The sequence below is a fragment of the Cyclopterus lumpus genome, chromosome 12, assembly GCF_009769545.1.
Source record: "Cyclopterus lumpus isolate fCycLum1 chromosome 12, fCycLum1.pri, whole genome shotgun sequence".
Classification (NCBI taxonomy): domain Eukaryota; kingdom Metazoa; phylum Chordata; class Actinopteri; order Perciformes; family Cyclopteridae; genus Cyclopterus; species Cyclopterus lumpus.
The window spans coordinates 3,502,620-3,527,878 of record NC_046977.1 but is presented as its reverse complement, the minus strand read 5'-3'; the positions used below and the strand labels follow the sequence as shown (position 1 = coordinate 3,527,878).

At 39.2% G+C, this 25,259-nt stretch overlaps 2 protein-coding genes across 2 annotated transcripts in view; both read left to right on the top strand.

Annotated features, from left to right (window-relative positions):
- Positions 1–6,112, top strand: part of fsd1l (fibronectin type III and SPRY domain containing 1-like) — a 10,239-nt gene extending 4,127 nt beyond the window's left edge. The window contains exons 9-13 of the mRNA XM_034546178.1: positions 383–512; positions 1,300–1,388; positions 1,780–2,034; positions 2,122–2,210; positions 5,040–6,112. Of these exons, the coding sequence (XP_034402069.1) occupies positions 383–512; positions 1,300–1,388; positions 1,780–2,034; positions 2,122–2,210; positions 5,040–5,141 (665 nt within the window). The 3' untranslated portion in view covers positions 5,142–6,112. The remainder of the gene's footprint in view (positions 1–382; positions 513–1,299; positions 1,389–1,779; positions 2,035–2,121; positions 2,211–5,039) is intronic.
- Positions 6,113–6,695: 583 nt separating this feature from the next.
- Positions 6,696–19,209, top strand: epb41l4a (erythrocyte membrane protein band 4.1 like 4A). Its single transcript, XM_034546181.1, has 23 exons — positions 6,696–6,744; positions 7,361–7,462; positions 7,574–7,678; positions 9,982–10,027; positions 10,122–10,200; positions 11,490–11,587; positions 11,922–12,003; positions 13,384–13,471; positions 13,712–13,800; positions 14,589–14,652; positions 15,059–15,150; positions 15,221–15,259; positions 15,648–15,757; positions 16,059–16,125; positions 16,195–16,263; positions 16,383–16,454; positions 17,025–17,075; positions 17,441–17,530; positions 17,630–17,665; positions 17,741–17,776; positions 18,653–18,721; positions 18,802–18,882; positions 18,999–19,209. Exons 2-23 carry the CDS (start codon positions 7,367–7,369, stop codon positions 19,075–19,077), a joined length of 1,638 nt encoding a protein of 545 aa, XP_034402072.1. The 5' UTR covers positions 6,696–6,744; positions 7,361–7,366; the 3' UTR covers positions 19,078–19,209.
- The last annotated feature ends 6,050 nt before the right edge of the window (positions 19,210–25,259 follow it).

Genomic DNA, 25,259 nt, shown 5'->3' with positions numbered 1-25,259 from the left:
TGGATGGACTGTTTTAGTTTTTTTTAATGATGGAGACATGAAGACAGAGTGAGAGGAAACTGTTCTTAAAATCCAACATTATATATATTTATGTTGGAGTTCCTTTTTTTGCTTTTATTTTCTTATTTCGTTCATTGGTTTATTTTCACTGAAATTCTCTTCAAACACAACCCTTATTAATGATTATGGAGCCTTTTGCTTTTATTGTGAAGGAGTAAATATCTGTGTTTAAAGTGGTTGGTAACTGGTTCTGGAATCAGTGGTTTGATTTTATATCTAGTTTTAGTTCGATGTTCCTAATAAACTGAACACATTATATGAAATCCTAAATTACTACCAACTTAATAGTTACTATTAACTTCTTCTTCTTGTTTTATTGCAGCGTATAACTTCGGCTTTGACGCGGTGACGGCTCACGCTGAGTTGAAGGTTCAGGTCGACACTGTGACCTGGGAGCCGCAGGGGCTCAAAGGTCACGACCCCCGACTGAGAGGAAAAGAGAACAAAAGCAGGTGAGGCGGCGTCACCGGCGACGCGGTCGAGATCTCAAGTCCATCTGGTTTTTGTAGCTTCTGGTCTGTTTTAATCTTGAGCTGTTTCTCTGCTGCTGTGTGTCCGTGTGTTTGAGCTCTTCGTCCTCCTGCAGTCTCCGCACTGCGTCCGCTCTCCGACCCGCTCAGGTAGAGACCGCCATCGCTCACAGGTTGCCTGGCAACCACAGCGTCACCGATCACTTCCCCCATCCGCCATTTCTCACTTCATGCGGCCAATCACATCACCGCTGACGTCACGTCTGCGTTTTAGTTTCGCAGTTTCAATAAAATCTGTTGTGTGTCCGAATTGTGTCGCGTTTTTTTAAACTGTGTATTTGCATTTTGTTTTTTTGGGGTATTTAGTTGTTGTTGTTGTTGTTTTCAAACAGGTTCAACATGTAAAAAAGGGTTTTTATGTTGTTAAATAAAAGGTTATCTAATATGACTTATATTTTGACTAAAAGTATCATCTATTTTATCTACTCTACTATTGTATATTTTGTTAAAATGTGTCTTTTCTAAGGCAAAATACTTATATTTAGTACAATATTACGATTTTTGTGATTTGATGACTTTTTAATCAATTTAAAGTTATATTTCGTGTTGTTTTTCTCCCATTTTGTCATCTTTCTCTCTGCTCCGTCATCGCTTTGGCACGACCTCATTGGCTGTTTCACCTCGTTGTTTTCCCACTTTTACTAACTGGGAGGTGTAATGGGATTTTAAGTCTTTACACTTCTAACTTCTAGTTTTTTTCTTTCATTAGCAGCCGGAGCGCCACACCGTCGCCCAATAAAACAGCGGGAAGTCGAGCAGGACGCGACCGATTCGCTGGAGAGTCGTACACCGTGCTGGGTACTTCACATAGTACTTCACATGGAGTACTTCTACACAAATACCTCATGTTGATACTACAACTAATGCTAATTATTTTTTTTTTAAATATGAAGTATTATTACAAATTTTATATTTGGTATGAAAACAATAAATACATACATTTTGATTTCTATTCATTTTCAAATATTAATTGAAAATATAAAACATGTTTTAATCAGGTGTTTTATTACATTCTTTTTTTAATTATTAATCATTCTTGCCCAGTTTTTATTTAATACATTGCAGCTTTAGTTTCAGGGATGTGGACAAAAACACCTATTGTTAAAATTTAAATGGCCAACCTTTATTTTGAAGGTTGCAACTGACTGTTGTCTTTTCCCTCTGTTTTGTACTTCTCTCCGTCACCTAGGTGACCAGGAGATAACAGGCGGCTGTCACTACTGGGAGCTCCGCCCCCTCACTGACTGGAAGTCGTTCAGTGTGGGCGTGGCCTATCGGGCAAGTCTGGGCCGTTTTGACCAATTAGGGAAAAATGTTGGCTCGTGGTGTCTCCACGCCAGCCAATGGCTGCAGAGCTCGCTCGCTGCGAAGCACAACAACAAAGCGAAGGCTCTCGATTGGCCGCTGCCTCAGCGAATCGGAATCTACTGCGACTACGACAACGGTACCAACTAAATAGTTTACTTTATTGTTTTTAAACTAGGTTCATCTTCACGCTTCAGTTTCCTGAACGCGTCTCTGTGTGTTTCAGGTGATTTATCGTTTATCGATGCTGATCGACCTCGTCTGCTTCACTCCTTCAAAACAAAGTTCAGCCAGCCGCTGCTCCCCGCCTTCACAGTCAGTACCACACTAGTAGTACTACACCACACTGTAGTAGTACCACACTGTAGTAGTACCACACTGTAGTAGTAACACGCTGTAGTAGTACTACACCACACTGTAGTAGTAACACGTAGTAGTAACACGCTGTAGTAGTACTACACCACACTGTAGTAGTAACACGTAGTAGTAACACGCTGTAGTAGTACTACACCACACTGTAGTAGTAACACGTAGTAGTAACACGCTGTAGTAGTACCACACTGTAGTAGTAACACACTGTAGTAGTAACACGTAGTAGTAACACGCTGTAGTAGTACCACACTGTAGTAGTAACACGTAGTAGTAACACGCTGTAGTAGTACCACACTGTAGTAGTAACACGTAGTAGTAACACGTTGTAGTAGTACTACACCACACTGTAGTAGTAACACGTAGTAGTAACACGCTGTAGTAGTACCACACTGTAGTAGTAACACACTGTAGTAGTAACACGTAGTAGTAACACGCTGTAGTAGTACCACACTGTAGTAGTAACACACTGTAGTAGTAACACACTGTAGTAGTAACACACTGTAGTAGTACCACACTGTAGTAGTACCACACTGTACTAGTACCGCACTGTAGTAGTAACACGCTGTAGTAGTACTACACCTCACTGTAGTAGTACTACACCACACTGTAGTAGTACCACACTGTAGTAGTACCACACTGTACTAGTACCACACTGTAGTAGTAACACGCTGTAGTAGTACTACACCACACTGTAGTAATACCACACTGTAGTAGTACTACACTGTAGTAGTACCACACTGTAGTAGTAACATGCTGTAGTAGTACTACACCACACTGTAGTAGTAACACGCTGTAGTAGTACTACACCTCACTGTAGTAGTACTACACCACACTGTAGTAGTACCACACTGTAGTAGTACCACACTGTAGTAGTAACACGCTGTAGTAGTACCACACCACACTGTAGTAGTACCACACTGTACTAGTACCACACTGTAGTAGTAACATGCTGTAGTAGTACTACACCACACTGTAGTAGTAACACGCTGTAGTAGTACTACACCACACTGTAGTAGTAACACGTAGTAGTAACACGCTGTAGTAGTACTACACCACACTGTAGTAGTAACACGTAGTAGTAACACGCTGTAGTAGTACTACACCACACTGTAGTAGTAACACGTAGTAGTAACACGCTGTAGTAGTACCACACTGTAGTAGTAACACACTGTAGTAGTAACACGTAGTAGTAACACGCTGTAGTAGTACCACACTGTAGTAGTAACACGTAGTAGTAACACGCTGTAGTAGTACTACACCACACTGTAGTAGTAACACGTAGTAGTAACACGCTGTAGTAGTACCACACTGTAGTAGTAACACGTAGTAGTAACACGTTGTAGTAGTACTACACCACACTGTAGTAGTAACACGTAGTAGTAACACGCTGTAGTAGTACCACACTGTAGTAGTAACACACTGTAGTAGTAACACGTAGTAGTAACACGCTGTAGTAGTACCACACTGTAGTAGTAACACACTGTAGTAGTAACACACTGTAGTAGTAACACACTGTAGTAGTACCACACTGTAGTAGTACCACACTGTACTAGTACCGCACTGTAGTAGTAACACGCTGTAGTAGTACTACACCTCACTGTAGTAGTACTACACCACACTGTAGTAGTACCACACTGTAGTAGTACCACACTGTACTAGTACCACACTGTAGTAGTAACACGCTGTAGTAGTACTACACCACACTGTAGTAATACCACACTGTAGTAGTACTACACTGTAGTAGTACCACACTGTAGTAGTAACATGCTGTAGTAGTACTACACCACACTGTAGTAGTAACACGCTGTAGTAGTACTACACCTCACTGTAGTAGTACTACACCACACTGTAGTAGTACCACACTGTAGTAGTACCACACTGTAGTAGTAACACGCTGTAGTAGTACCACACCACACTGTAGTAGTACCACACTGTACTAGTACCACACTGTAGTAGTAACATGCTGTAGTAGTACTACACCACACTGTAGTAATACTACACTGTAGTAGTACCACACTGTAGTAGTAACATGCTGTAGTAGTACTACACCACACTGTAGTAGTAACACGCTGTAGTAGTACTACACCACCACACTGTACTAGTACCACACTGTAGTAGTACCACACTGTAGTAGTACCACACTGTAGTAGTACCACACTGTAGTAGTAACACGCTGTAGTAGTACTACACCACACTGTAGTAGTAACACACTGTACTAGTACCACACTGTAGTAGTACCACACTGTAGTAGTACCACACTGTAGTAGTACCACACTGTAGTAGTAACACGTTGTAGTAGTACTACACCACACTGTAGTAGTACCACACTGTACTAGTACCACACTGTAGTAGTACTACACCACACTGTAGTAGTACCACTCTGTAGTAGTAACACGTTGTAGTAGTACTACACCACACTGTAGTAGTACCACACTGTAGTAGTAACACGTTGTAGTAGTACTAATCCACACTGTAGTAGTACCACACTGTAGTCATATCCACACTGTAGTAGTACCACACTGTAGTCATATCCACACTGTAGTAGTACCACGCTGTAGTAGTAACACGCTGTAGTAGTACAACACTGTAGTCGTACTACACCACACTGTAGTAGTACCACACTGTACTTCTACACCACACTAGTACTACAACACCACCTCATCTTCTAAATTAAAGAAAGAATCCAAAACAATCAAAGAAAATGTCTAATTGTGTTTTTCTGTGGTATTTAAAGCAGTACTCAGTATTGACTGTAGTAAAACTGTGTTGCAGGTTTGGTGCGGCGGTATCACCATAACAACGGGCCTGCAGGTGCCGAGCTTCATGGGTAATTTCCTCTCCACCAATCGGAGCCTCAGCAACTTGTCGCAGTAGATCGACTTTCTCTCATCACCTGTTTTTATTTTAGGTTAATTATTATTAATTTATTAATTTTATACATTTGTATTCATGAATTTTAATTTATTCCATAAATAATATGATATAATATATATATAGAAAATACTTGTGATTTGTTGTCTTTATGAAATATAAAATAAATGTGATATTTTAAAACCTTAAATGAATTAAGAAGATATAGATTATTGTTAACTGCTCTGTTTTGACAGTCTGGACCTGAAGCCATAGTTTTAGTTTGAGAGCTTTTACTTTGAAGGTGTATAACATTGGCTGTTAGCTAGGGCTTTTATTTTGACGTATTTTGAAAACAGAGTTGCGTTCACAAGTGCCGACTGCTGTTTGCAAACCGTGTACATAAACACCAGCCGGTGATATGAAACTATATTAAAACATCACAAACGGCAGGAAAGAGGAGACAATAAAGACATCATCGGCTTTCAATAGTAAACGTGTTGTTTTTAAATGTCAGACTTTTATTTTGAAGATAGCATCAGGGAAGAAAAGATTGCCTATTCCCTCTGGCTTTTATTTTGAAGGCTGCAACAAGCTGTGATTTATGTTGACGTTAATGAGTAAATTATATGTTTGAAGTTTGTGTGAAAGACTTTTATCATGAAAGACTTTATTAGATTTAGTGTTGTGCATTCCTAATGGCTTTTATTTTGAAGGTTATGATCAAATGTTCCGTCACTTTAAACCAAATGACTGACTTTTATTTTGAAGATCCAATCTTAAAATCGTACTTTTATAGATTTTTCTTTTTTTTTTCACTTGATGTTAATATCTGACCTGGAATCAGAGCTCATTTATACTGAAAATATAATAACTAAAAAGGTTTGTATTTATTGATTCATCATGTTTGTCACGTAGGAAATCAGCTCTGATTTGAATGTTTTATATAGAACATTATGATTAACTGTGAAAAAATAAAATAAAGTTTAAAACTATCAAAGATTCACTTTTTCTCCCGAACAACGTCTGCAGCCGATCTTTTATATGAAAGCTTTTAATGTGAAACTTCAGATCAGTTAACCAGATATTTAACTGGTCTGAGGTCAGTGAGAGGAAACACTCTGGATTAGCATTAAGAGCTAATTAAGAGCTAATCCTGCATTTAGTCTGATGAGAGAGATGGGAGGGAGGGAGGAAACGGGAAGGGAAGAAGGGAGGATGCAAGGAAGGGAGGGAGATAAGAAGGGGGGAGGGAAGGAAGGAGGAAGAGGAGATGGGAGAAAGGAAAGGGGGATGAGAGGGAAGGAGGTGAATATTACACTTCATTTATATTTGATTTTATACTGTTTTAATTTAAAACTCTCAGAATATTTTTTATATTTTTATTATTATAAAATGTGTATTGTGCAAAACATTAGGTTTATTTAAAGTCAAAGTAGAAAACATTACAAAAGCCATTCAGACAGTTAAACAGAATAAAACAGTTTCTGATTAAACATTTAAATGAGACTGGAGGGGGAGGGGCGAGGAGACCGTATCCACGGCAACAGAACAACAGAGCACTGAGAGAGTGAGAAGAAAAGAGGAAGAAGAAGAAGAGCAATAAGAAGAGTTAGTTGATCATCAGGTGAGGAGGAAACACATCGTCTTCTTCATTTTTATATTATCTGAATATATATATTACCACAATGTTATATTTTTTACATTATTTAATGATGATCACAGTGAGTTTTCTGCCTTTTGTTTGTTTCTCAGGCTCTCGCTGTTTTTAATAACAGTAAATATTATTTTAAAAAGTAATACATCAATAGAGATAACATTAGAACAAACAAGTAATTCAATAAATACAGTAAATATTATTTAATAGAATCATTAAATAAATACAGTAAATATTATAATAAAGTAATTAAATAATTAAATAATTACAGTAAAGCTCAGCGCTCTTTGTTATTGATTCATTATTTGTTTTATAGACGTAAATTGTCGGCATCAGGTCTCTAAGACCACTTCATAACATTTATTATATTGTACTTTTATTATTTTATTTTGGTCTAACACATTTCATCATAATGTGTTTATTTGATAAATATGAATGCATAAAATACAAATAAACAAACAATATAAATATAGTTTATGAATCTAATCGTATAACTTAAATAAAGATCTTTTAGTCATTTTACTGTTTCTGGGGCTAATATTTACACCAGAAAACATTTTTGAAATATAAATATCTGCGGTTTTAGGTAACGATGGCTTGTTTCCGTGGCAACTGGGATGAATTTTATGGCGAAGTCCTCCTATTGGACGAGAGGAAGATGACACTGACGGCCGAGCAAGGCATCAAGGTGAGAGAGAACTTCCTGTTTTCACTCTTCTGTTCTTTTCTTTCACTTTTCTGTCACTCACCTGAACGCCGAGTCACACGACGAAGGGAAACCCTGTTTTTCATCCTTTAGAAATCTTCCAAGGTGGCGGCCATCTTGCGTCAGGTGTTTTCTCAACTGGACGTGACTGAAGTCGAGTTCTTTGGTTTGAGGTTCTGTGACAACAAACAGCAGACGGTGAGAGATGGGTTTTAATACATTTTGTTAATTTAATTTAGTTTATTATAATAAATAATAATAAATAATAAAGCGGTGTTTTCTGATATGTCTGTTCTACCATTCCAGAATCGAATCCTCTTTGTCTAACTCCAAAAAGCTCTTCTCTATTTCTTCCAACCTCCTTGACCCCCCCTGCCCCCCCCCTCCCTCCACCCTTCTACCAAGCCACTTTGTTGACTACTTTACAAAAAAGATAGACGACATACGCTCCTCATTTACTAATCCATCTTCTATAACTACACCTCCAGTAACTTAACCTTCTTCCCCCTTGTTTTCCTCTTTTATCCCCCTGTCTCCTAATCAAGTTCTTACCTTGGTGACCTCTGACCCCCCAACCACCTGCCCCCTTGACCCCATCCCTTCTCACATTCTCCAGTCTATTGCTCCCAACCTTCTTCCCTTTCTCACCCATCTTATTAACACCTCCCTCTCAACCGGCTGTTTCCCTAACTCTCTGAAGGAGGCGGAGTCAACCCTCTCCTGAAGAAACCCACTCTCGACCCGTCTGAAGTCAACAACTACAGACCTGTCTCTCTCCTCCCCTTCCTTTCCAAAACTCTAGAGCGAGCTATCTCTAACCAAGTCTCCTCCTATCTCCACAGCAACAACCTTCTAGACCCCCACCAGTCTGGATTCAAGACCACTCAACAGAGACTGCCCTCCTTGCTGTCTCTGAGCAGCTTCACACTGCTAGAGCAGCCTCTCTCTCCTCTGTCCTCATCCTTCTAGACCTTTCCGCTGCCTTTGACACAGTGAACCACCAGATCCTCATGTCCTCCCTCCAGGACCTGGGTATCTCAGGCTGTGCTCTCACTCTTCTCATCCTACCTCACCGACCGCTCTTACCGGGTAACCTGGAGAGGATCTGTGTCTGAGCCTTGTCTTCTGACTACTGGGGTCCCTCAGGGCTCAGTCCTCGGTCCTCTTCTCTTCTCTCTGTACACCAACTCTCTCGGCTCTGTGTGTCATTCGCTCGCATGGCTTCACCTACCACAGCTATGCTGACGACACCCAACTGATCCTCTCGTTTCCCCAATCCGAAACACAGGTAGCAGCACGAATCTCTGCCTGTCTGACCGACATCTCTCAGTGGATGTCCGCTCACCACCTGAAAATTAACCTGGACAAGACTGAACTTCTCCTCCTTCCAGGAAAAGGCTCTCCCACCCACGACCTAACTATTAACTTCAACAACTCAGTGTTGGCTCCGACTCCGACTGCCAGGAACCTCGGAGTGACGCTCGACAGTCAACTCTCCCTGACTGCCAACATTACCGCAATAACACGCTCCTGTAGGTACATGCTGTACAACATCAGGAGAATATGACCTCTTCTCACTCAGAAGGCGGCACAGGTTCTGGTCCAGGCTCTGGTCCAGGCTCTGGTCATCTCACGGCTAGACTATTGCAACTCCCTCTTGGCAGGTCTTCCTGCTAATGCCATTTGACCTCTACAGCTCATCCAGAATGCAGCTGCTCGACTGGTCTTCAACCTCCCGAAATTTACCCACAATCCTCAGCTCCTCCGCGACCTTCACTGGTTACCGGTGGCCGCCCGCATCCGCTTCAAAACATTGGTACTTGCGTACCGTGCTGCGAACAGATCGGGTCCGGTCTACACCCAGGACATGGTCTAACCTCACACCCAGGACATGGTCTAACCTCACACCCAGGACATGGTCTAACCTCACACCCAGGACATGGTCTAACCTCACACCCAGGACATGGTCTAACCTCACACCCAGGACATGGTCTAACCGTACACCCCACCTCGTTCACTTCACTCGGCTTCTGCCAATCGGCTTGTAGCTCCTTCACTTCGAGCTAAACACTCAACAAAATCACGACTGTTTGCTGTGCTGGCTCCTCATTGGTGGAACGAGCTCCCCATTGACATCAGGACAGCAGAAAGTCTCTACATCTTCCGTCACAAACTAAAAACACATCTTTTTCGACTATACCTTGAATAGGGAAGGTAGCGCCGTAGTAGCACTTTAGTAGCACTTAAATGTCTCTTACTGATAGCACTTTGTAGTTTAACGTTATTGAAGAAATTGTACTTGCTTGATTCTTGTTGTTCTGAGTTTGGACTCATGGTTTAATGCACTCGCTTTGGATAAAAGCGTCAGCTAAATGACATGTAATGTAATGTAATATGTTGGTATTTAGACACTTTATGTTGAAAAGCGATGAAAAAGTGCATTTTGCATACTATTTGACATAAAAATAAGATGTATTTACTTGATTTTTTGCTTCGAACAGCACTGGTTGGATCCATTAAAAACTCTTTCACAACATCGAAACCTCGGTGAGTTTTACAAATCAGACCTATTATTATTGGACACATTGATTACATTATTATTGTTATTGATATTTTTCTCGTTCTTACTGTTTTGCCACAGTTGGGCCGCCGTACATTTTCTATTTTGGTGTCAAGTTTTATGTTGAGGATCCGTCCAAACTGAAGGAGGAAACTACACGGTACAGTTATTCTATTACTATTATTATTAGAATAATAATAAGAATTATTATTATTATTATTATTATTATTACTACTATTATTATTATTACTAATATTATTACTATTAGATTTTAGGAACAGTTATTGGTGTAACGATTATTAAATATAATATAAATATAAAATCAAAATAAGTATCAATATTTCTTTGATGTAGAATGTTATTGTGTCATGTGGTAAATAATTATCAATGTTGTCATAATTTTTTGTTATTTTTTAAATTTAAATGCTTTGATATTTTTTCTCTTTTATTTCTTGTAATTTAAAAGTTACTCCGAGGAGTTTTAGTTCTGTGGTGGTTCTGGCGCTCCCTGTGGACTAAAGTGGTATTGTTGGTTCTGTCGCCCTCCCTGTGGACTAAAGTGGTAGTGTTGGTTCTAGTGTCCCCTGTGGACTAAAGTGGTAGTGTTGGTTCTAGTGTCCCCTGTGGACTAAAGTGGTAGTGTTGGTTCTGTCGTCCCCCTGTGGACTAAAGTGGTAGTGTTGGTTCTGTCGTCCCCCTGTGGACTAAAGTGGTAGTGTTGGTTCTGGTGCCCCCTGTGGACTAACGTGGTAGTGTTGGTTCTGTCGTCCCCCTGTGGACTAAAGTGGTAGTGTTGGTTCTGTCGTCCCCCTGTGGACTAACGTGGTAGTGTTGGTTCTAGTGTCCCCTGTGGACTAAAGTGGTAGTGTTGGTTCCAGTGTCCCCTGTGGACTAAAGTGGTAGTGTTGGTTCTGGTGCCCCCTGTGGACAGAAGTGGTAGTGTTGGTTCTGGCGCCCCCTGTGGACTAAAGTGGTAGTGTTGGTTCTGGAGCCCCCTGTGGACAGAAGTGGTAGTGTTGGTTCTGGCGCCCCCTGTGGACTAAAGTGGTAGTGTTGGTTCTAGTGTCCCCTGTGGACTAAAGTGGTAGTGTTTGTTCTGTCGCCCCCCCTGTGGACTAAAGTGGTAGTGTTTGTTCTGTCGCCCCCCCTGTGGACTAAAGTGGTAGTGTTGGTTCTGGCGCCCCCTGTGGACTAAAGTGGTAGTGTTTGTTATGTCGCCCCCTGTGGACTAAAGTGGTAGTGTTTGTTCTGTCGCCCCCCCTGTGGACTAAAGTGGTAGTGTTTCTGAGATCTTTAGAAAACCTCTTATTTTACTGCAGCAGGTCTGACAGTCTGCCCCTCTCAGTCCTGGTTCTGGTTCTCCTGTGCCCCCCTTCCTCCAGCAGCGTGGTATCGGTGTCGGTTTAATTATTTAAAGTAATAAAGCAAACTAAGTGTCTCTTGTGTCAGGTATCAGTTTTACCTGCAGGTCCGTCAGGACCTCCGTCAGGGTGGTCTGCGGTGTCCCCCCCACCTCAAACCTCGACTCTCCGCTCTGATGCTGCAGGGTGAGAAAGCACGTTAATGTGTATTATTATATTATATTATAATGTGTATTATTATATAATATATATATATATATACAGTATATATATATATATATATATATATATGTTATTAACGAAACAATGAGCTTTCAATCAATCGACACATGATAAGAAATATTTTCCACTTTTAACATTTTAAACATTTTCCTTTTATTCTTCTAAGAATAAAATAAATGATTTTGTATACAAATAAAGATTTTAAATAACATTTATGGTAATATGATGATAGTTAAACATTTATTCAATGTACATTTAATTTAATTACAGAATAAAACACAACTTTTATTTCCCTCAGCCGAGCGAGGAGACCAAAAGGAGGCGGAGCCTTCAGACTCGGAGGAGAAGCAGGAAGTACAACACATGTACACGTCACTCAGGTAGACAGGAAATATAAATCATTACCTTTCAAAATAAAACACCAACAAATAAAACCTATATAAACCAGGAGGCAACCTCCAGTTCTTTAACGTGAAGCCAACGCTGCATGTTTTAAAGTCTCTTAAAGACGTATACGCCGTCTCTACGTCACTCCTCCTCAGACCTAATATGGTCACTTCCTGTTCACTGGCTGCAGAAAAAATAAAAACAAGATGGCGACGGCGAAATTGCCAAACTAAGCTTCATAACATCCACCATGACTTTGTATACACGTCTTATAAACAGTCTATAGTACAAACTGAAAGTGTAAAATATAATCATTTAAACTCTTAGGATTGAACATGAAACATATTTAGTCTTTGCTCTAATCAATTGCTTATCAATCAATACGGGTCAGTTAGATTAAATACATGTTCACTGACGCCGTAGAGTCTAACTAGCCTGCCTGTCTGTCTGTCTCTCTGTCTGTCTGTCTTTCTATACTGTATGTCTGTCTCTGTATGTCTGTCTGTCTGTCTGTCTGTCTGCCTGTCTGTCTCTCTCTGTCTGTCTGTCTCTCTGTCTGTCTGTCTGTCTGTCTGTCTGTCTGTCTCTCTCTCTGTCTCTCTGTCTGTCTGTCTCTCTGTCTGTCTGTCTGTCTGTCTCTCTGTCTGTCTGTCTGTCTGTCTCTCTCTCTGTCTCTCTGTCTGTCTCTCTGTCTCTCTCTCTGTCTCTCTGTCTCTCTGTCTGTCTGTCTGTCTGTCTCTCTGTCTGTCTGTCTGTCTGTCTCTCTGTCTCTCTCTCTCTCTCTATCTCTGTCTCTGTCTCTCTCTCTGTCTGTCTGTCTCTCTGTCTGTCTGTCTGTCTCTCTCTCTCTCTCTCTCTGTCTCTCTGTCTGTCTGTCTGTCTGTCTGTCTGTCTGTCTGTCTGTCTGTCTGTCTGTCTGTCTCTCTGTCTGTCTGTCTGTCTGTCTGTCTGTCTGTCTCTCTCTCTGTCTCTCTGTCTCTCTGTCTGTCTGTCTGTCTCTCTGTCTGTCTGTCTCTCTCTCTGTCTGTCTCTCTGTCTCTCTCTCTGTCTGTCTGGCTGTCTCTCTGTCTGTCTGTCTGTCTCTCTGTCTCTCTCTCTCTCTCTCTCTCTATCTCTGTCTCTGTCTCTCTCTCTGTCTCTCTCTCTGTCTGTCTGTCTCTCTGTCTGTCTGTCTGTCTGTCTGTCTCTCTCTCTCTCTCTGTCTCTCTCTCTGTCTGTCTGTCTGTCTGTCTGTCTGTCTGTCTGTCTGTCTGTCTGTCTGTCTCTCTGTCTGTCTCTCTGTCTGTCTGTCTGTCTGTCTGTCTGTCTGACTCTCTGTCTGTCTGTCTTTCTATACTGTCTGTCTGTCTGTCTCTCTCTCTCTCTCTGTCCAGCGGTGTCTCTCGTCCTCAGGCCCAGCGTCTCTTCCTGTCTCTCTGCAGCTCTCTGCAGATGTTCGGAGTCTCTCTGTTCGCCGCCTACGTAAGATAACTGATCGCTGATCAATACAGACAATCAATACTTCCCTTCAGCCTCTCGTAGCTGATTTAAATATTATAATATTTGACATGTTCATGAGGAAACTTCAGGGAAATGTGAAGTCGTCTGTATTAAACATTTTACTTTTTATTTACATTTCTTAGTGGATTGTTATACTTAAATATTAGTAAAACTTTTATTGTACAAATGTGCTCAAATATAAACTTATTATTTATTTTCCAGGGTGAGAACCAAACGGAGTACTTCCTGGGTCCGACTCCAGTGGGCGTGGTCATCTACAAGAACAAAGTGCTGGTGGGAAAATATTTCTGGTAGGAGTGAGACCTCCTTAACTATCTTTGTTCTTCGGTTGACTTCAATGATCAGGTCTGTGCTTTATGGTCAAAGAGAGAAAGAGAGAGAGAGAGAGAGAGAGATTTTTTTTTATTTTTTACAAAACCTTTATTTAACAATCAGTATCTCAGAACAAAACATATTAAAGACGAGAACAACAAGTCAACAAAGTGTCTTCATCATTCACCCAAAAGGAGTGTTGAATATTAATTTGTCACCAGACACACAGCATATCCTTAAACAGCATCAATAAGTTAATAAAATATATAAACAGGATAAATAAATACAATTAATAAATATATACATGAAAAATATTTGAATAAATAAACAACAACAATAAAGGCTTGAATAATTATAGATAAACAATGTAGACAAATTTGTATGAATGTAAATAAACTTAAATAAAGGTTATTTGTTCTGTAAATATAAAATGTATTTAGAAATAAAGTAAATACATATTTGTATGTATATGAATAAACCCCAAAAGTGTATAAAAGGAATAAACATATAAACATGTATTTGCGTAAATAAACACAAACAAATGTTTGTATGAATTTGAATAAACAATATATAATAAACAGTTTAAACAAATAAACAGTTTACATAACAATAATAAATGTGTTTATAAATACTATTAATTTGTTAGATTAATATAAAATACATTATTTGTGTAAATGTTTAAAATGTATAAATAACATGAACAAATATTTGATTGAATATAAATAAATAATAAACAAAAATTGTTTTCTCTGTGACTTTTCTTCAGGCAGAGAATCAACAAACTTCACTTTAAAGACGAAACATTTGAGCTCAGAATCGTTGGAAGGAATGTGAGTTCTGATGCTAATGCTAATTATGCTAATTATGCTAATTATTATGTTTATTGTTATTATTATTATTTGGATTATACATTTCTATAAACTTCATTAATCTGAATTAAGAAAACTGAAGCGTCACCATGTAGATAACTGATATTAAAACAATAATAAATAATATATTTGAATATGTTTTAACATTTCAACAACATTAAATACACAAAATACGGTGTAAACAAACATAAAGGATCATTATAACATTGTTTAATGTTGACGGTTTTAACTACAGAACCTATTTTCCGTACTAATGCTAATGCTAACGTGTCAACATTACAAGACGAGAGAAAAATCTATGAAAAAGAGAATAATTTAAATAACGTTTTTAACCAGAAAATACATCTAAATATTTGTGTTTCTTCAGGGTTCGGAGACGTCGTTCTACTTTCAGACGCTGCATCGATCCGACTGCAAGCGACTCTGGAGAAGTTGTGTTGAACATCACGTCTTCTTCAGGTCAACAAAGTCTCATTTAACTCTTATTACATTTGTTCTGTTCTCTAAATCATCCGTTCATTTTGTTCAGGATGTCGAACCCGTCTACGTACAAACTGAAACACAACAGGTACACGCACACACACACACACACACACACACACACACACACACACACACACACGCACACACACACACACACACACACACACGCACACACAATCCTATTGTGTCATACCACAAACCACCACTAGGTGACACTGTCAACATGTGTCTAGATCAGGTTTATAATGGAGGAAACTGAACTATGAGGACATTATTGGTTCTTAGATGTCTTTCACGTTATCAAATGCAATTTCAATTGCTTTCCTTTTTTATTTTGTATCTAAATATGTGTCGACATTATTACTTATTGCTGTTGAAATGAAATACACACGTATATAAAACATCATTTAAATGCTTTACTTTCTATTAAAAACACAGATTAATTCTCTCTCTCTCTCTCTGTGTGTCATAAGTAGTTTTGCTCGTTCGCCCACTCGGACTCTTCCTCGGCTGAGCGTTGGCCTGCTGAGAAACAAGACAACAACAACAACAACAACAAATGACCAGATACCAAAACTTCACAGTATGCACACTTTCTGATTATTATTGTTATTATTATTATTATTACGTCTAATCCCATTGTAATCATTATTATCATAAATATTATTGTTATTACTATAATTACTATTAATGTAATCATTACTATTACTTTTATTTGTATTACTTTATTTATTTCTAAGAATTTATTATACCTATTTTATTTTAATTGTACTATTTAGTCTACTTTAATTTAACGGTAAAACATTTCATGATTGATATTTGTTTAATGTATTAATTTACTCTTTTTTTAATTCTAAAACGTTGTAAACTTTTCACATTTCCAGCCAATCAGATCGCAGGAGTCCACAGTGAACCAATGGCGACGAAGGCAGTGCCACCTGTTGTTCAGAGGTGAGAGAGAGAGAGATGTGATTGGATTAAAAACACGTTAGATGTCATGTGATCATGTGATTCCTGCAGGTCAGACGGCTGCGCGGAGCAGGATCACGTGAAGCCCAGTGCACCATGGGAAAACAGCGGCCCTCAGAGGTAAAAGAGAAAATAACAAAAGTACGAGAAGCATAAAGATTTTATAATCTATCTGTCAATTTAATCTGCACTTAATCTGTTAGATAATCTGATTATTTGAGAATATAATTTGGTTCCAGTGGCCTCTTCAACCCAAAGTTTCCTCCAAACACCAAAGAAGAAAAAGAAGAATCTGAAGGAAGATCTCAGAGGTAAGAAAGAAACTCCTCTGGTTGTATAGAAGTCTATGCTTCATGTGTTAAAGCTGCATTCTCTCTCCTGACCACCAGGGGGCGACTCCTCTGGTTGTATAGAAGTCTATGCTTCATGTGTTAAAGCTGCATTCTCTCTCCTGACCACCAGGGGGCGACTCCTCTGGTTGTATAGAAGTCTATGCTTCATGTGTTAAAGCTGCATTCTCTGTAATGACCACCAGGGGGTGACTCCTCTGGTTGTATAGAAGTCTATGCTTCATGTGTTAAAGCTGCATTCTCTGTAATGATCACCAGGGGGCGACTCCTCTGGTTGTATAGAAGTCTATATAAAATGACTACAAGGTGATTGATATGGTCACTTACGGTTGCAAAAACAACAACATGGCGACGACCAAATTGACAAACTTGAGGCTTTGAAAACATCCACAAACTAAACCATCAACCAATGAGCACCGAGGTGGACTAACGCTTAGCCAATGAGAGCCAGGGGCGGGACTAACCCCCTTGTCAAGCTGCCTTACGAGTTATCCTTTGAGGCGAAATTAATTTATCCTGTTGGTCTTTTAGGCGGAGCAGAAGTCTGGACGGAGATCGACCAATCAGAGAGCGGGGCAGGAGGTGAGAGGTTTTTAACTCATATCTTTCATATCATATTTTTTAGTAGTCATTTGTTTCGGTGACAATTTTTTGGGTTGTGATTTTTTGGTGATGATTTTTTAGTTGTGATTCTTGAGTAGATCTTGGTGGTGATTTCTTTGGTAGGGATTTGTTTAGTGGTAATTTTTTCAGTGAGGATTTTATTTGGTGGTTCTATTGTTGATACATTTTTTTTATTGATGATTTTTTTTGTCATGATTTTTGTGGTTGTTTTATTAGTTGTGAATTTTTGGTGATTTTTTCAGTGATTTCTTTTTGGTTATATTTTTGCCAATGATTTTGGTGGTGATCTTGTTTTCTTTTTTTTTACCACGTTTGATCGCTAGGTCTCGTTCCCGTGGCAACACAAGCAGCGGTAGCGAATCCCAGAACACAGCGAGTAAAGACGAACGACGCAGAAGAAGAAAAAAGCCCCGGTAATAAATTTATGAATCTCTCTCGCTTTCCCCTTTTTTAACGTCTGTATTCATTCCGCTAGTCGTTCTCTCACTGATCTACTTCCTGTTTGCACGTAGCAATCGCCATGGCGACCGGAGGTGTGAATCCAGATCGTAAGTACTGTGCTAATGCTCCTGCTAATGCTAACAATTGTTTTAAATCCACTGAAATTAATTTCTTCTTTATAGACGGAGTCCCGACTCTCTGACATGGAAACACATCCAGTAAGTGTGTGTGTGTGTGTGTTTGTATTTGTGTGCATCTGAGGACTTCTCTTTTTTACTTTGCCTGTAATGAATAATCTGTAGTTTTAGAAAGAGTCCCCATGAAGACAGTAAAAGCTTGTCTCTGCTGCCCCTTCAGGAATTTCTGCAGTATTACAGCTGCAGCATCTGATCTTCTGCTCAGACCGGCTGATAGATTTCTGTGATTGGTTACTAGAGATAAAAAAAGACTCTTCCCTCAATACATTAATACATACATAAATAATATATTTAACAATAAACAAATGATTCCTGAAATAAATCCACAATTCCATTTTTAGGTAATTAAAATGCTGTAAATAAATGTATTTATGTTCATATTCTCAGCTTCTAATTGACTTTATTAAATAAGTGAATTATTTATTGAAGCTATTTATCATTGTTGTATTTTGTTCTTTTATTTTTCATGTGATTTTGCTGTTTTTTTAATATAAGATCAAAATTCATTAATTCAAATTTTATATTTCTACCTTTTTACTTCTTTGTCTGTATTTTAATGAGGTAGGTGACAGTAATCAAACAAATTGATCCTGTGATCAATTAAGGTTAGTAACACCAATTTCAGACAGAAATAAATACATTAAAATATACAAACACAAATGAATATATACAGTATATATAAAATATATAATATGTAGATGGAAATAGCGCATTACTAACATGTGCTTTAATTCATTTATTTTTTTAGAAATATCTTTTATATTTTTGTTACAAAAGGGTTATTGTATTAATTCATTTGAATTGTTATTAAATATTTATTTTGCCAATTTCGCTTTCAATCAATAAACGGGACACAACGGTGTGTGTGTGTGTGTGTCTCTGTGTGTGTGTTTATAGGAAGCAGCTGACGGAGCCCGATGGTTTGATTGACAGAGAAACGGAGGAAATACCTTATAAGGAAGTGAGGTAAGGAAGGAGGACTAGAAAAAGGCAAGGAGAAAAGGAAGGAAATAAGGAATTAAGGAAACTTTGTTTGTGCCCTACAGAGTCTCGGGGGAGCCAATCAGAACGCGTCGTTCTCCAAGGGGGCGGCAACATCGCCAGTGGGCGTCGGCTTCAGACCTCCAGTAGGTTCCAATCAAGTGTTTCCGCCAGTGATGACATCACTGGATCACATGTGAGCTGCTGTTTGTCTCTTTGTTTTCATTTCAATCAAGTTTCTTTTTTTCTTTTAAATTATTAGTTCCAAGATGGACCTGGTTCCTCCTCTTCCTGTTACTAAGGCAACCGACACCTCCTTTCGATTACCCACAAGTCCTTGAGGCAGCAGTCGACTCTAACTCTAGTTAAAATAAAATTCTAGCTGCTGCTGAAGAAAACAACTCCTTTACCTGATATTCATTGTAAAAATGTGCTTTATTTCCTCAGAAGATGATACAATGTAATATAACGTATATTCAGTCTTTGTGGAATTGTATTTAAGCAGAAATCTAAGACATAATGTATGTTTATTGTCTTCAAGAGTGAAACATTATAAATAATAAATAATAATAATTTTTTGCTGTGTCATGCTTATTAAATGTTTTTATTTTAAATCTGAAAATATTCCCTTGTTCTTCTGCATGTTTTAAAGTTAACCACAACAACACAACAACTAGCGAAGCTGATTATTAACATTATTATATAATTACAGTTAAGTGGAAACAAAGAGAAACATTTTTTGTCATAGTTTTCTGATTCAGTTGCATTCATTCACATGAACACATTGCAGCATTTGGAACGTAATATATTTAACCTTTTTATTATGATGTTATTATGAATATTTGTCTTTTTTACCATGCATGGCTGCTGGGTATTATCAGGAAACACTCCATAAACTGTCGTTGTTATGCAGATGACACTCAATTATATCTATCGATCAAACCAGAGGAGACCAACCAGCTCGCTAAACTTCAAGCATTAAAGACATAAAAACATGGATGACCTGCAACTTCCAGATGTTAAACTCAGACAAAAGTTATTTTACTGGCCCTGAACACCTCAGAGATCAATTATCTGGCCATGTGGTTTCTGTAGATGGCATTGCCCCGGCATCCAACACCACTGTAAAGAACCTTGATGTTATCTTTGATCGTGACTTGTCCTTTAACTCCCACGTGAAGCAAATCTCAAGGACTGCAGATTTTTCACCTATGTAACATTTTAAAAATCTAGCACACATATGATGTTGAAAGTCACACAACTGATCTGAGACTACTTTCTCAAGGATCTTAGAGAGGAAGGGAAGGTTAGAGATCGGTCTGTAGTTAGCCAACACCTCTGGATCAAGAGTGGGCTTCTTCAGGAGAGGTTTAATTACAGCTACTTTGAAGGAATGCGGTACATGGCCTGTTAGCAAAGACACATTAACAATATCTAGTAGAGAGGTACTAACTAAAGGTAATACTATGAAGGAATGCGGTACATGGCCTGTTAGCAAAGACACATTAACAATATCTAGTACAGAGGTACTAACTAAAGGTAATACTATGAAGGAATGTGGTACATGGTCTGTTAGCAAAGACACATTAACAATATGTAGCACAGAGGTGCCAATTAAAGGCAAAACGTCTTTAAGCAGCCTCGTTGGGATGTGGTCCAAGAGACAGGTTTAGAAGTAGAAACCGTTAAAGACAATTGGTCAAGGTTGATGGGAGAAAAGCCATCCACATATACAGCAGGGCATACGGCCGTTTCCAAGGCCACTCCACTTGAGGACAGATCGGCACTGGTTGAAGGCAGGAGATCATCAATCTTGCCTCTAATAGTAAGAATCATTGAAGAAATTCATGAAGTCAGGAAGAAGGAGGTAGGAAGAAGGTCTTCAGGAGATCTTCAACCAGTCCACGAACGCTTTGATCTGACGCCGACGCTCTTAGTGTCTGAAACGTTCTCTTCTGGTATCGGATCCCTTTAAGGGTCCTAGCATCGACTTGATCAATACTTCCCAGATACATAGTCTCACCCGTAATCTCCTAAAACAGCTGATCACTGAAGTTTCTATCCAACAAACAGGTGGAAACAGGGACTTTGTTGGGACTATTTTCAGCGGTGGATGAAGCAATGTTTGGCGCTCTGGTGAGTATTTGTATGTGAGATTGAGTCAGAATAAACTACAGTGTGATGACGATGATGATGGTAATGATGATGATGATGGTGATGAAGGTTCTTGTGGAGAAACATTCACTGAACTGAAGGAATTCATCAGCAGACCTTTGAGTTCCGGCTCTCTGTTGATAAAAAACACCACGAAGGCTTCGGGCCAGACCTCCGGATCCGGGCCCAGACCCCCCCGACCCCTCCAACCCTCCTTTGGCTGCGGCTCTGTGGTTTATTTATGTGCACATGCATTCAGGCTGCAGTGTAAACAGAATAATGTAAACAAAACCCGAGAATCAACAAGCGAACCAGAATGTGATGGAGGTGTTTTTCCATGCGGTGCTGTGGGGGTGGTTGGAGGGAGGGAGGGGGGGGGGGGGGGGGGGGGGGGGGGGGTCTTCAGCTTGTATACCTGAAGACAACAAGCGAGTTCCTGGAAGCTGCTCATCGGGCCCTGGGGGGCCAAAACCAGCTAAAACACAAACATATGCTTATTACAGCATCATTACAATAAGTAAAGCAAAAACACCAGATTAGAGATATATTATATTAATATAGTCTATACTCTCTCTCTCTCTCTCTCTATATATATATATATACATATAACTCTATTTATAGACTATATAACTCTATATATAGACTATAGAACTTTATACATAGACTATAGATCTCTATACATAGACTATAGAACTCTATACATATACAATATAGCTCTATATATAGACTATTTAACTCTATACATGGACTGTAGAACTCTATACATAGACTATAGAACTCTATATACAGACTATAGACCTCTATACATAGAATATAGAACTCTATACAAAGACTATATAACTCTATACATAGACTATATAACTCTATATATAGACTATATAACTCTATACATAGACTATATAACTATATACAAAGACTATATAACTATATATAGACTATATAACTCTAAATATAGACTATAGAACTCTATAGATAGACTATGGAACTCTATATATAGACTATAGAACTCTATATATAGACGATAGAACTCTATACATGTACACATGCACACATGAACATGTACACATGAACACATGAATACATGAACACATGAACACATGAATACATGCACACATGAACACATGTACACATGCACACATGAACACATGAACACATGAACACATGAATACATGCACACATGAACACATGTACACATGCACACATGAACACATGAACACATGAACACATGAATACATGAACACATGAATACATGCACACATGAACACATGAATACATGCACACATGAACACATGAATACATGAACACATGAATACATGCACACATGAACACATGCACACATGAACACATGAACACATGAACACATGCACACATGAACACATGAACACATGAATACATGAACACATGAACACATGCACACATGAACACATGAATACATGCGCACATGAACACTGAACACATGAGCACATGAATACATGAACACATGAATACATGCACACATGAACACATGAATACATGCGCACATGAACACTGAACACATGAACACATGAATACATGAACACATGAATACATGCACACATGAACACATGTACACATGAACACATGAACACATGAATACATGCACACATGTACACATGCACACGTGAACACATGAACACATGTACACATGAACATATGAACACATGTACACGTGAACACATGTACACATGAACACATGAACACGTGAACACATGCACACATGAACACATGAACACATGAACACATGAACACATGCACACATGCACACATGATCACATGAACACATGCACACATGAACACATGTACACATGTACACATGAACACATGCACACATGCACACGTGCACACGTGAACACGTGAACACATGAACACATGCACACATGAACACATGCACACATGTACACGTGAACACATGCACACATGAACACATGCACACATGCACACGTGAACACGTGAACACATGAACACATGAACACATGCACACATGTACACATGAACACATGAACACATGTACACATGAACACATGCACACATGAACACATGTACACATGAACACATGAACACGTGAACACATGCACACATGAACACATGTACACATAAACACATGAACACGTGTACATGCGTGCATGTGTGTGTGTGTGTGTGTGGATGTGGCTTTCTGAGCTCAATGAGGGAACATTTTCTTCAGGCCAAATAAAGCTGCCCATGTAAACTCCACATTCCTGAGTTTGTGGTGCGTCTGTCTCAAACTCTCTTTCTCTCTTTCTTTTATGGAGGGAGGAGGCTGCATGTGTGTGTGTGTGTGTGTGTGTGTGTGTGTGTGTTTGAGTGTGTGTGTTTGACATTTAAGATCTGCAGACTGACATTAGGTTTCACACATTTTCTGCTTACTGTTGCAAAACGTCTCAATCGGACAAAAAAAACCCCAAAGACTGGGCTAAACTAAACTAAACTGTAGTTAAAGTAGTTAAACAACAGTAACACGCTGCTCTCACATTGATGCTTCAGTATTAATCTAATAATGTCACATAGAATCATGTGCGTGCAGACACACAAACACAAAGACCTCATGTGAGGCATGAAACTTTCACCAGCTGAACCTCTCGAAGTCTTTCGGGAGCTTCTTCAACTCGAGGGGCGGGAGGGGGCGTGTCCTCGGACCCTCAGCTGGTCACTTTCGAGGTCACTTCGGGTCTCATTTGCATAAATGGTTTAGTGGGTTTGGGTTAAAGACCTGAAACAGCAACACTTCAGACTTTCGTGAGAGGGACTGAGAGATCAACCGGATCTGGACCAAGTCGACTAAAACAGAAACTGAGCTCTGAAGCTGTGAGGGAGAGCATGGAGCTAAATGCTAACGATGCTAACGATGCTAACGCAACGCTGAGCGGGTTTAATGCTCAGCAGCTACGTTCAGCTCTTCATGCTTAACAGAGCGGAGACCAAAGGCGTTGTTAACAAGTCCCTAATTCTCTGCACTCAAGTCTCAGGTCAAGACTGGTCCCAAATCCTGAGCCAAGTCCTAAGTAAAGACTGATACGTCCTAAGTAAAGACTGAAAAGTCCCAAATCCTGAGTCTCAACTAAAGACTGACAGGTCCTAAGTAAAGATTGACAAGTCCTAACTGACAAATCCTAAATAAAGACTGATAGGTCATACCTAAATACTGACAAGTCCCAAATCCTGAGCCAAGTCCTAAGAAAAGACTGACAAGTCCTAACTAAAGACTGATACGTCCTAAGTAAAGATTGACAAGTCCTAACTGATAAATCCTAAATAAAGACTTACAAGTCCCAAATCCTGAGCCAAGTCCTAAGTACTAAGTAATGTAATGTAAAGTAAAGACTGACAAGTCCTAACTAAAGACTGATACGTCCTAAGTAAAGACTGAAAAGTCCCAAATCCTGACTCTCAACTAAAGACTGATAGGTCCTAAGTAAAGACTGAGAAGTCCCAAATCCTGAGCCAAGTCGTAAGAAAAGACTGACAAGTCCTAACTGACAAGTCCTAACTAAAGACTGATAGATCATAAGTAAAGACTGACTAGTCCCATATCCTGAGCCAAGTCCTAAGTAAAGACTGACAAGTCCTAACTGACAAGTCCTAACTAAAGACTGATAGGTCATAAGTAAAGACTGACAAGTCACACATCCTGAGCCAAGTCCCAAGAAAAGACTGACAAGTCCTAACTGACAAGTCCTAACTAAAGACTGATAGGTCATAAGTAAAGACTGACAAGTCCTAACTAAAGACTGATAGGTCATAACTAAAGACTGACAGGTCCTAAGTAAAGATTGACAAGTCCTAACTGACAAATCCTAAATAAAGACTGATAGGTCATACCTAAATACTGACAAGTCCCAAATCCTGAGCCAAGTCCTAAGAAAAGACTGACAAGTCCTAACTAAAGACTGATACGTCCTAAGTAAAGATTGACAAGTCCTAACTGATAAATCCTAAATAAAGACTTACAAGTCCCAAATCCTGAGCCAAGTCCTAAGTACTAAGTAATGTAATGTAAAGTAAAGACTGACAAGTCCTAACTAAAGACTGATACGTCCTAAGTAAAGACTGAAAAGTCCCAAATCCTGACTCTCAACTAAAGACTGATAGGTCCTAAGTAAAGACTGAGAAGTCCCAAATCCTGAGCCAAGTCGTAAGAAAAGACTGACAAGTCCTAACTGACAAGTCCTAACTAAAGACTGATAGATCATAAGTAAAGACTGACTAGTCCCATATCCTGAGCCAAGTCCTAAGTAAAGACTGACAAGTCCTAACTGACAAGTCCTAACTAAAGACTGATAGGTCATAAGTAAAGACTGACAAGTCCCACATCCTGAGCCAAGTCCCAAGA